A 13,127-nucleotide genomic window follows, 5' to 3' on the forward strand; every position below is an offset into this window, starting at 1 on the left:
TCACACCAAAATGAGTTCTCTCATCATTTACCTATAGTGGTCTCTTCTACTAGGCAAATGTATAGGCAAGTGAGGACACCACACCAACCCCGTGACGTTCCTGTGATGTAGCTTCCCAATTAAACAGAGTAAACGTGTTTTTCCCACTATTAGCAGAATCCATAGGTCAATCGATATTCACTTCTCTCATTTGTTCTCTCAACCCTCAGTTGGGAATTCTCCGGTGGGCAGACAGTTGTGTTTTATTTTGCCCTGCATTAGCTTATCTTCCTATATCTGTGAGTGTCCTCTGATCTGTTTTTTCCATCTGTTTCAAGACTAGGTTGAACTAAACACTAAAAACGTCCTTTATCACCCAATGGTGCACCCAATGGTTAAATTAACCCCAAAACTGTCTTTATTTGACCCAACAATGGGTTAAACCAACCCAACATTTTGGATTGAAACAACCCAGCATAGGCTACTTTGTGACCCAACAGTTGGACCCAATGCTGGGTTGAAAATAACCCAACATTTTTTAATTCTGTCATATTGAACCCTCTACTATTTGCCCAACAGTATGTAAGACAACAGGTTAATGCCTGACTCGCTGTTCGAAGCGTATTTAAGCCTCTAAAACAAACAAACTGCAACTACGTTTGGCGGCACTAGGGGTACAAAAATGTACTTTCCTATTTTTGAGTGAATACGTGGTGTTTTTTTTCACTGCTCTTGATACAAACAGACATTTCCTCCGTCTTTTTCTTGAAGAGGCATTCTACCTTTCAACACTGTCACCCAGAATGCTTTCATATTTCTTCACAAATGCTCCAGGGAAGAACTCGCTAGCTAGTCTCTTAAAACAGAGCTCACTGGCACCACGACGGCCTTGAGAACAAACATAAACTGGTAATATTACATCATAGCCATCGAGAGAAGTGTAACCTTTTAAGATCCGATCGATCAGGTCTGAGCCGCACGCACAGATGGAAATAGCATAAGAGAGAAACAGAATTGTGCATGAAGATACACATCTGAAAGAAAATCTTTAATAAGACGATGTGTACAACATAATGTGTGCATTCTCAGGAAAAGACAGATGAAATGAAAAAGGAGGCAGAGGAATGTATGAGAATATGACACGTAGCTGCAGGTGTTGGAGGAGGTTATAAAACCTGGGCTTTAAGATGAAGTATCTGTGTTCTCACAGAAAATGAGGGGTTATTGCCCTGTAGAGGTATTTTTATCCATTAGTAGATGTACTGCTCCACCAGCAAAGCTGTATTTCCCCCGTAATATATCCAGACAATAGATAAGTATGAAGGTAAGTAATATGAGACAGACTGCCTCGTTGCAAATGTAATTTAGTGCTTTTATAGTGGAGGTTACTGGCTGAATAGGTTGCACTGTTTACAGCATCTCAGTTTTCATGCCTACATGCGAGATAATCTAATCGGCATGTGTGCATTAAATAATATGAAAATGAGCAATATCACACTCACAATTGTGTTGTTGTTGTAAATATCAGAACAGCTGTGATTTAGACACAGGAAATAACAGCAGTCTAAATATTTCGTAAAAGAAGTACATGCATTCTGCATACAGGACAATGTCACATAACTTACATTTCCGTAATATGTTGTCCCTGCAGGAGGTCCACTACTAAAATCCTTACATTTACTGTATTTATATGTGTGTACAGTAGAATGTTCTGGGTTAATGTCTTAATAAAAAGTTATGAATAATGCAGTGTTGAAAATGAATGAATACATGCTAGTCTACAAAATACCATTACGAAAATCTGGTTTTACTACAGTAACCACAGTTTAACTATAATATTTGCGGTGAAACCACAAATTCATCACTGTCCTACTTTAATAGACATAATGTAAACATGATATTAGTTATTATAGTAAAACGATGGTAATACCCACCCAACATTAGACTTCAACTATAAAAAGACCATGGTTAATATTCAACCGTGCTCAACAAGGTGCTGAAAGCATTCTTTAGAAATGTTGGCCCATATTGATAGAATAGCATCTTGCAGTTGATGGAGATTTGTGGGATGCACATCCAGGGCAGGAAGCTCCCGTTCCACCACATCCCAAAGATGCTCTATTGGGTTGAGATCTGGTGACTGTGGGGGGCATTTTAGTACAGTGAACTCATTGTCATGTTCAAGAAACCAATTTGAAATGATTCGAGCTTTGTGACATGGTGCATTATCCTGCTGGAAGTAGCCATCAGAGGATGGGTACATGGTGGTCATAAAGGGACAGACATGGTCAGAAACAATGCTCAGGTAGGCCGTGGCATTTAACAACCCCCAATTGGCACTAAGGGGCCTAAAGTGTGCCAAGAAAACATCCCCCACACCATTACACCACCAGCCTGCACAGTGGTAACAAGGCATGATGGATCCATGTTCTCATTCTGTTTACGCCAAATTCTGACTCTACCATCTGAATGTCTCAACAGAAATCGAGACTCATCAGACCAGGCAACATTTTTCCAGTCTTCAACTGTCCGATTTCGGTGAGCTCGTGCAAATTGTAGCCTCTTTTTCCTATTTGTAGTGGAGATGAGTGGTACCCGGTGGGGTCTTCTGCTGTTGTAGCCCATCCGCCTCAAGGTTGTGCGTGTTGTGGCTTCACAAATGCTTTGCTGCATACCTCGGTTGTAACGAGTGGATATTTCAGTCAAAGTTGCTCTTCTATCAGCTTGAATCAGTCGGCCCATTCTCCTCTGACCTCTAGCATCAACAAGCCATTTTCGCCCACAGGACTGCTGCATACTGGATGTTTTTCCCTTTTCACACCATGCTTTGTAAACCCTAGAAATGGTTGTGCGTGAAAATCCCAGTAACTGAGCAGATTGTGAAATACTCGTCTGGCACCAATAACCATGCCACGCTCAAAATTGCTAAAATCACCTTTCTTTCCCATTCTGACATTCAGTTTGGCGTTCAGGAGATTTTCTTGACCAGGACCACACCCCTAAATGCATTGAAGCAACTGCCATGTGATTGGTTGATTAGATAATTGCATTAATGAGAAATTGAACAGGTGTTCCTAATAATCCTTTAGGTGAGTGTATATTCTCACAATAAACATAATAAAACAACGTAAGACATTTGAAACAAAGCAAATCTAGACATTATTACATAATAGATGCAGCCTTTTAAAAAATAAACCATGGAGTAAATATATGCTATTTGTAGATAAAGGGGAAATTCACCCAAAAATGACAAGTATGTATTACCCAACCACAAGTTGATCCAAACCTGTATTTCTTTGTTCTGTCAACCACAAAGAAAGAACTTCAGAAAAATGTTAGCAACTGAGATTTCTGAGGCACCACTGATCATCATATAGACAAAATGAAAAGGTGCCCCCGAAGCTTTTTGTTTTCCTAAATTCATAAAAATATCTCATTTTGTGTTCAACACAACATGTACAACATTATGTTTTTTTTTACAGTCAATGATGTCTCGAAAAACTAGCTGCTAACATTCTTCCAAATAGCGTATCAGACAAGTCACTGATGTTTGCCTCCAGGACTCTCACTGGACCTCACATACTTTCACACCCTCCTACACCCCATCAAGAACCCTGCGTTCAGCAAACCAGCGGCGTCTTGTATTGCCTTCTCATAAGAGCAGTAAATCGATTTCACGCTCATTCTCCTTCGCAACTCCTTCCTGGTGGTCGGTCCGATCAACCACATCTCTCGCAAGCGTCAAAAAACCACTTAAACCCATCTTTTCTGTGAATCCCTGAAAGAAAAGCCTTTGTACACTTCTCTCTTTCTCTCAACAGCGATTTGGTCTAGTTTTTGTTGAAACAAGTAACTTTGTATCAGCACCCATTGTACTATTGCTCCTGTATGACATATGGCTTAGTGCTCCCTGAACTCTTTGGATAAAAGCGTCTGCCAAATGACTAAATGTAAACGTATTTACGTTTATAAGAGCGCTTTCGGTATAAATATGCCTGATCTGCGTAAAAAATCAGCCAAATGTATGATATTTGTCTTTCAAATGTGGTGAAGTTAAAGTCACAAGTACTCAGAAAAAAGAATACTCAAGTAAAGTACAGATACTCAAAGACTTCGTTACTGTCCACCTCTATAGTTTAACCATGACGTGTTTATACTAATGCAAATAATAATACAACAGGAAATATTGATACTACACTTTTGCTATAATAATATAGGCAAGAATCTTGACAGACAACATTTAAACCTGTTTCGCAATAACAATGTCCGACCATGTCTGTGGAAATACTCTCCTCGCGTCCTCTCGTTGCACTTTGATCCGACACTTGCATCATTTGAGTCCGTATAAGAGCGCAAAGGCTTTAACGCATCGCTACTCACCCTCGGTGTGACAGCTGGAGGAGAGGATGGTACTCGGCGGTCTGAAGATGTAAGGCAGGTACCGGGAAAAGCATTTCATCCTGTGACTGGATTCAGTCGGCGCATCGTTTTACGCGGTCCTCAGAGCAGCTCGTGAACGGAAGGAAAACGCGACGACACGTCCTCAGACTCATGATTTCTGTCGGAGGAGGACAGGGGAAAGATCCCATGCTTGTGTTTGCTGCTGTCGCCTGCGAGGATGGCTTGTTATGCCTCGCTGTGGTGGGAGGGGTGCGTGTGATGTAGGGGTACTTGCCGTTTGTCTGTCCTCCTACTGGCCGACGTTGAATTTCCTGTACAAAACCTAAAGCGCAAGTTATAGTCGTGCGTAGGCAACGCGTCGGTTTTCCTGTATACTTCTGCGTCGTTGAAATTTTTTTCTCTTCACAAATCATGTTTTTTATTATGTTCCCAGATAGCACAGGTCAGATGTCCGCTAAAGATATTGAAAACATCTGCTGTGTAAAAACATCTGCTAAAGAAAGACCCGTTGGACATCCATTCTAAATCACACACGTTTTACAGACATCTTCTAGAGGTCTATAGGACATCTGACAGCAGACATCTCAGAGATGTAGGGCAGATGAGCAAACGGCATCTGCCAGATGTCTCGCAGATGTACTTGTGCTATCAGGGTTAACATGTCTTTAGTGTGTTAGTTTTTTTTGAGTTATTATGGCACAAAACAAACCAACTGCAGTTGAATAAAAAACATCTCAATTTGGAACGAAACTCTTCAAATTATCCATTTAGATCATTTTTTCGGAAATGCGTTTAAGTAAACATGACGCCATAGCAAAGTTTTTTTACCTGAAGGAGGGGTTCATACTATGGAAGCCCGTTTCCGCCAGGGTTGGGAATATTTTTTGAATTAGTATCTCATAATAATGACTTAAGTATGTCAAAATAATGACTTAGTATCTCATAATAATGACTTAAGTATGTCAAAATAATGACTTAGTATCTCATAATAATGACTTAGTATCTCATAATAATGACTTAGTATCTCATAAAATGACTTAGTATCTCATAATAATGACTTAAGTATGTCAAAATAATGACTTACTATCTCATAATAATGACTTAAGTATGTCAAAATAATGACTTAGTTTCTCATAATAATGACTTAAGTATGTCAATATAATGACTTAGTATCTCATAATAATGACTTAAGTATCTCAAAAAAGTTTCTCATTTTTATAAGATACTAAGTCATTATTATGAGATACTAAGTCATTATTTTGACTTACTAAGTCATTTTATGAGATACTAAGTCATTATTATGAGATATTAAGTCATTATTATGACTTCCTAAGTCATTATTATGACTTACTAAGTCATTATTATGAGATACTAAGTCATTATATTGACTTACTAAGTCATTATTATGAGATACTAAGTCATTATTATGAGATACTAAGTCATTATTATGACTTACTAAGTCATTATTATGAGATACTAAGTCATTATTTTGACTTACTAAGTCATTTTATGAGATACTAAGTCATTATTATGAGATACTAAGTCATTATTATGAGATACTAAGTCGAAATTTCGACTTAGTTTCTCATTATTTTGACATACTTAAGTCATTATTACGAGATACTAATTCAAAAAATATTCCCAACCCTGGCGGAAACGGGCTTCCATATCAAACAGACCAATCACAGCGATTGCGGTCCGCGTAGGGCCTTGTTACATTTTTGGAGAGGTGCACATCAAGCTACGCAGAGCTTTGCACAGAATATATAGAGAACGTGGCGCTGACGTAACACTGTGTTTCATGCTTGGTGCTACGCTCATATTTGTAGGCGGCTCTTTTCTGCTAGTGAGTTCAGTTCAATGTTGTTCCGTTTGACTTGATTTATTCATATTATCATCCCACCGCTTCTAATTCTCTTCACACCACTGTACGCAAAAGCAAGTTGAGAGCCGTAGTTAAACAAAACAATCACTAGTAAACAACCTCCGAAGATGTCGGTGCCGCCCCAGCATGCAACGCGCCGTGATGTCGATTAACAAGCTCTATTGGGCTTAAAGGATGACATTAAGAAAAACATTTAACCAATTCCAGACTGATGGGAAAATGTCACAGAAATTCTAATGGATTAAATGGTTGTAATAGGAATTTAATGGAAACCATAATGGGCTTACATTGGTAATGTGTTGGATTGTATTGGAAATGAGAACTATTAAAACGCCATTAAATGTTACTGGAATAGCGCTCTGTGGAGCAGTTTGTCCGTTTACGCTACTGTACAACATTCCATGCAAGAGAACCCGAGGTGTATATGTAGATAAAAATATCTAATTCTAAGGTAATAAAAACATAACACTTCATTATGTAAGGTCTTTATACACCTCCGAAGACATATAGTTGTGTATATTATATTGCATTTCAGTCAATAGATCCTCCAAAGTACTACACACTTGACCTTTAAAAGTAACACAAATGTGTTTTTATAGGCAATGTTGTTAGAAACAGTAACATAGTCACATTACTACACATGCACTCAAACAGCTGTGTTAAAATACTGTCAATACAGTTCTAAGTTATTAAAGGGATACTCCACCCAAAAATGAAAATGATCTCATGAATTACTCGCCCTCAAACTTTAAATGAATTTGTTCTGTTGAACACAAAGAAAGATATTTGAAACAATGTTATCAACTGACATTTCTGGGACATCATTGACTACCACATTAGAAAAAATAACAATGGTAGTCAAAGGCGACCCAGAACTGTTTGCTTTCCTTAATTCCATTCCATTTTGTGTGCAACAAAAAAAACAATAATGTCCCACAAATCTTAGTTTTGCTAACATTTTGCCAAAAATCTTTCTCTGCGTTCATCTGAACAAAGACATTTATACAACTCGAAGGTGAGCTAATGATGACAGAATTCGCATTTTTGGGTGAGTATCCCTTATTGAGTCAAGATTCGCTTTTTTCTTTAAGGTGAGTGTTGTTGTTAAAGGGGTTATATGACATGGCTAAAACGAATATTATCGTTTGTTTAAGATGTGTATACAGTATTTAAGGTTCAAAAACGCTTTTTTTGCCACATACCGTGCATGTTTGTTTCTTCTCTTTGCCCCACCACCTCTTGCAGATTGTAAAAAGTTATTATAAACAAGTAATTAGGAATTACTTTAGGAGTAAACATTAATGAATTACTTTTTTAAATGACCTTACCTAACATTGGTTATACAAACGTCCTCAGTGTGGCACTGTTGTTGTGTGGACGGTGATTTTAAAAGCTACGTTAAAGTTATGTGTACGTCTATGTGTAAAGAATGCAAAGAATCTCTATCTATGATTTATAGCATATTGATCTCTTGAAAAAGTGGCAAATGAGCCAAAAATAAATAAAGGGAAACGATTCGCTGTATCGATTTAACAAATTACACCGTACATCACATGTCCATGTTACACAACGAATGGAAATATGATTTCTTACACATACCAGATTTATTAATATAATTGATTACAAAATAGAGATTTATTCATACTGCTTACGTACAGTTTGTAATAATACTTTAACATAGATAATATGTCAAGTGTGACCCAAATGTCTTATACATGGGTTATCATTTCCATGAATTAACTTTTCCCAAGCTCTTAATAATGTATATTTGCATGTATTAAGGTGGTTTACACCCCTGGTGTTGTTTATCGGCATGCATTCTGACAAAAGACCCTCTTTGCAATGAAACCAGATTTTTCCTGAATGCAAGAATATTGAAAACATGACCTTTGATCATGAGGTCATTGCCAGGAAGTAGCGATTCACGCTCTTCTAACAGTATTTCCTCTTTGTGATGAATGCAGTGTGGTGTCTGAGCCGAGGCCAAAAGGAACCTCACTAAACACAAAAATGCAAATAGAACGTAGACATGTCAGCTGATTTACTGGATAGGATGTAGCTAAGCCTTCATGCCTGCTTTCCTTCACTGTGTGGTGACGTCTTATATGTAATTATCTCTTTTTAATGGCTGCAGTTTAATCAATAGCAGGTCCCTTGGTACGAGGAAAAGGGGCCATCTGTGCGTCTCACGGATCAGTTCTTCCCCTCTGTGCTATCACAATAATGAGCAGAACACACACACATTGATCTTTTTTCACATGACACCCCCAAAGCATTTGTTAAATGAACAAATGTGAAGGTAAATGATGCTTTCTTAGTATTTTAAAGGCACATGACAGTTTGGTGCATTTAGTCTGTGAATACCCGTGTGTTTTTTCCTTTTTTTACAGAAGTTGGACCACGCGTGTCATGGTTTATTTAGCATCAGGGTGAAAACACCCTGTTATCAGGCCACTGGTGAATCACATGAATAAATCAAATGTATATTATTTTCTTTAATAAAAAAGTGTTTATGAATTGTCAGGAGGAAGAAAAAACGGTTTCCTTTAGCTGCTTTATTAACACGAGTTCAATGCCAGATAAACCCACCCAAGATTTCAAGTCTCATAAAATGTAATGTTTCAATCTGTTCATTGTCATTATTACTGCAGTCATCTCAGCATGATCCTGGCACAAACATGAGGAAAGAATAACGAAAACATGTATTGAAAACTGATGACGACTGGCCAAAATCTAAATTCAAAGTCCTTTTGGTGAAAAGATGGGTTTGGTCATTTGATACGTTTTAATGATGCGTACTTTTGTTGGTGCAATATAAAGTAGCTTACTTAATTCAGACCCTTTAAATTTTCACTTCAACATATTATTTACAATGTAAAGTACATTTCGGTTGCCGTAAACTTTTTGTTTTATATTATAATGTTCGAATGAAGTCATACTTCCTATTGTTATGGGTAGGTAACACGACATTGAAATCATGTGAATTTATTTAATAAATTCAAAAGTAGATGACACGTTCACACATTACCGTATTTCCAAACACACAACACACAGTACAATTTCAATCAGTAAAACAGTGAACAACAAAGAATGACTATTATTTTCAACATTTTACCTAAAGATGTAACATGAATTGTATGCCCACATCAAACATACGTGAGTCCTGTATTTTATACCACAGCGACCATTTTTCTGGGTGGCAACCGAGATGCAACAATCCTCAACAACTTTACAAAACCAACTGAATCCACTGAAATCGATTCTTTAGTACTCCAGTGACTCCTTTAATAATTCACACATGTATCAAGAGTCCACAAATACAAACAGAATAACTAAATTAAAATAACTATTGGTCAAAAATAAATATTAAAATCTACACCAATACCTTTAAGTCCTGTAGCAGGGATTTTGGTGCAGGTCGAAGGTCAGAGAAGATGCCACGAGTATCCAAGCTTAAGAACTGAACTCCGTGGGCTGAATATGGAGCAGACGCCCTTGGAATTCAGTTCTCAAAGCCAAGACCTCCGTTTAAAATCCGTAAGTAAATCCGACAGTCAGATTGTATTTGGCTGACCTAAGAAAAAACTAAACACTTATTCTGTCACTATTCAAATAATAACAAGATCAATTCACGTTGTCACAAGGAACCCTCATGCGATGTGATTTTGTTATTTATTTTGTCTTCGCAGTTTTGTTTTTAATTTCTCCTTCCTCATTCAAAAGTATCATTTACTTGCAGTTTCTTGTGTCACGTTAATGTAACTTTCTTGCAAGAAATGAGGAAAACAAATAAAGCACAAACATTAAACAAGCAGCCAAATGTGGCATAAGGATAATTCACATTTAGGTGTATGTTACTATATGATTCATGCCAACTTTTTAATAATGTTTTTCTACATGCATATTTGAAAAACTCTTTCAAGAAACTTACCTGACTCGTTACAAACAACAATACCAGAATAATAATAGTAATATGAATTCCGGTTGGTGGTGTTGTTGAACAGCACTAACGGAAACACTGTACAATGAATTATTACAGTAAATAATAACAATTGGTTTAATGAATAAAAGTACGTGGCTCTCAACCATTACATAAATACACTTCCTGTGTACTAAATGTAGCTCAATCCTATATTTCAACATTCATACACTATATTTGTATCATTTGTAAAAACTTTATTAAAGCCTATATGCAACATTTCTTTTCATCCTGTGGGTACAGAGAGAGCTCATAAATTCACTATCAATCATCCTCCATGCTGCTTTCAGCTATTATCATTCAATTATTCATGACACGTTGTTACGAATCTTCAAGTCCCTTCAACACACGTGCGCAGTCAATTATCGTCTTTTAATCGCTCACTTATTTTAACCTACCTTAAGATTCCCCCACTTTTCTCGTCAGGTCCACATCATCTGTTGCTGGTGAGTCATTTCGGTACCAGCGTTGGATCGAGAATGCTGAATCATGTCTCTCATGCACCTGCAGTGAATGATAAGACATATGCAGAAAGCTCATCTGCCGCCTACCCGCTCAGCGCAGCATCCCTATATAAACCGATTGATTACATTCTCATTTGCATGGGCGTTTATTCCACACTACACACATATAGTCATGGGAAAGTCCCACAGTTTGCTCAAGGTGCAAAGATAGCCCTAATTGCACAACACATAGCCCATGATAATAGAGCTACGTCACACGGACAACGGCAAAACGGTGTTGCAATCGGGTTTGATGGATAAAGGTTGATCGTATAACATTGTTTTTCCATCAATAGCCTGTTATTGCAGACTATGCTACGTGTAGGCGACGTTGGTGTTGAGAAAACCCCAACCGCCAGAGGAGGAAATGGTCGATGCACCATTTCCGCTCTGTAAAGTCCGTGGGCTGAGACGGGGAAATCCTAACCGGGTTTGGTTTGCCAATCAAGAACACAAGATCTCATCCGAAGTATCATGTGGCTGTTCTTTCACTCATATTATTCACTTTTCTGAATGTTTGGAGAGGGCAACACTTTTTAACGTTCATGTTATGATGAAGATGGATGTAGTCTACTGTAGGATATACTGTACTTACGGTTTCATGATGGGCGTGGGTATGATTGTACATGACACGTTTGTATTTGTTGCCAAAACCAGATGTACATGCATTCAAATTGCCTTTTTTATTGCTCATTTCCGTGCTATTGATTTCGAAAACATTGAATGTAGTGTAACAGTGATCTGCAAAAACATAGTAACGCAACTAAGTTTTCTTTACTTTTTGACATTAGAAAGTGTCATTTTGTGTGCGCTTGTGAACGTCTTATGTCAGCAGCCTCATCTTGCACCACAGAATCTTCACTCTCCTCACATGACAGAGGAAGTGAGTCACATTCTCACTCAGTCTGCAGATGACCTGAAGTCATAGGCCACTCATGACGCAAAAGAATATGTGAATAAACATCAGCCTTTAAAAGTGTGAACATAACCTCCAATGAGGATGAATTACACAATTTAAAAAAGTAGTTACTATTGCTTATGTTATTTACAATATTCTTGAAAAGAGGAGAACCACGGCACGGGGTGACAAAAAAAGGTTTGTTTTTATTCGTTTTTAAATCAGGTCTTTTGACTGTGCATTCGAATTAGTATCAATTAAACTGCAGTTGAGTTGTTTTGTTGAAGTAATATTAACTAAAAAACAGCTAACTAACACGATAAAACACAATAAAAATTACCGCACGACATTACAATGAATAAAAGGACAGTACAAGTAAATATACATAAATGGTATGAATCTGAGATTAAAAGTTATTATTGTGTATTAACTGTTCACTTAAAACAAAAAGGGTATGCTTACAGTAAATCTTCCAAATCCATTCGAGGTATTTCCACACCATAAGGGATGGGTTCCCGTACACTTGGTTGTTCCCGAGACTGGTTATTGTAATTTTCTAAAACAATAACTCTACCTCGTCTAATCCCTGTTCGGGAAATCAACCAATGAAAAACAGGTTTAAAAACAAACAAAGCTCCTGAAGGGGAATTTCTGTCTAAACAGGACTGTACCTAAATGACACTCCTATTGATGCCCATATCTGACAGAACAGCTGCTGTCAACCTAGAGAACACTGTACCCTGATTTCATATACAAATATTTTATCATCAGAATATATATATATATATATTCAGAGGAATGTATATTTTTATATATATATATATGTGTGTGTGTGTGTGTGACCCTGGATCACAAAATCAGTCTTAAGTAACACGGGAAAATTTTTTGTAAAAGCCAAAAATACATTGTGTGGGTCAAAATTATAGATTTTTCTTTTATTCCAAAAATCATTAGGATATTAAGTAACGATCATGTTCCATAAGGATATTTTGTACATTTTCAACCCAAAATATATAAAAACTTTATTTTTGTGAGTGGATGGTCTGCTACAGTGCCTCTTATTAACAACTTCAAAGGCGATTTTCTCAATTTTTAGATTGTTTGCACCCTTTGTCCCATCTTAACAACCCATATATCAATAAAAAGCTTAAATATTCAGCTTTCAGTTGATGTTAAAATCCCCATTTCGAAAAATTGACCCATAAGACTGGATTTGTTGTACAGGGTCATATATATATATATATATATATATATATATATATATATATATATATATATATATATATATATGCACACACATACAAACACATATATATATATATACATATATGTATACAGGTTTGTTTACATGGAATAGAATTTTATTTTTTGGGTGAACTATACTTCTAAAAGCAAACCAGAGCCTGACATGCTTGTTTTTTATCGATATTTTTGTAATTATTATAGTAAGATAAAACATTATTCCAAATATGATCATTCAAC

The 13,127-nt window shown here is 36.9% G+C and overlaps 1 protein-coding gene across 1 annotated transcript in view; it reads right to left on the bottom strand.

The window, feature by feature from the left end:
• Positions 1 to 4,667, bottom strand: part of ppp2r2bb (protein phosphatase 2, regulatory subunit B, beta b) — a 51,051-nt gene extending 46,384 nt beyond the window's left edge. Inside the window, exon 1 of the mRNA XM_079486768.1 lies at positions 4,360 to 4,667. Within this exon, the coding sequence (XP_079342894.1) occupies positions 4,360 to 4,438 (79 nt within the window). The 5' untranslated portion in view covers positions 4,439 to 4,667. The remainder of the gene's footprint in view (positions 1 to 4,359) is intronic.
• Positions 4,668 to 13,127: the final 8,460 nt, after the last annotated feature.

This window comes from Barbatula barbatula (assembly GCF_947034865.1).
Source record: "Barbatula barbatula genome assembly, chromosome: 22".
NCBI classification, from domain to species: Eukaryota; Metazoa; Chordata; class Actinopteri; order Cypriniformes; family Nemacheilidae; genus Barbatula; species Barbatula barbatula.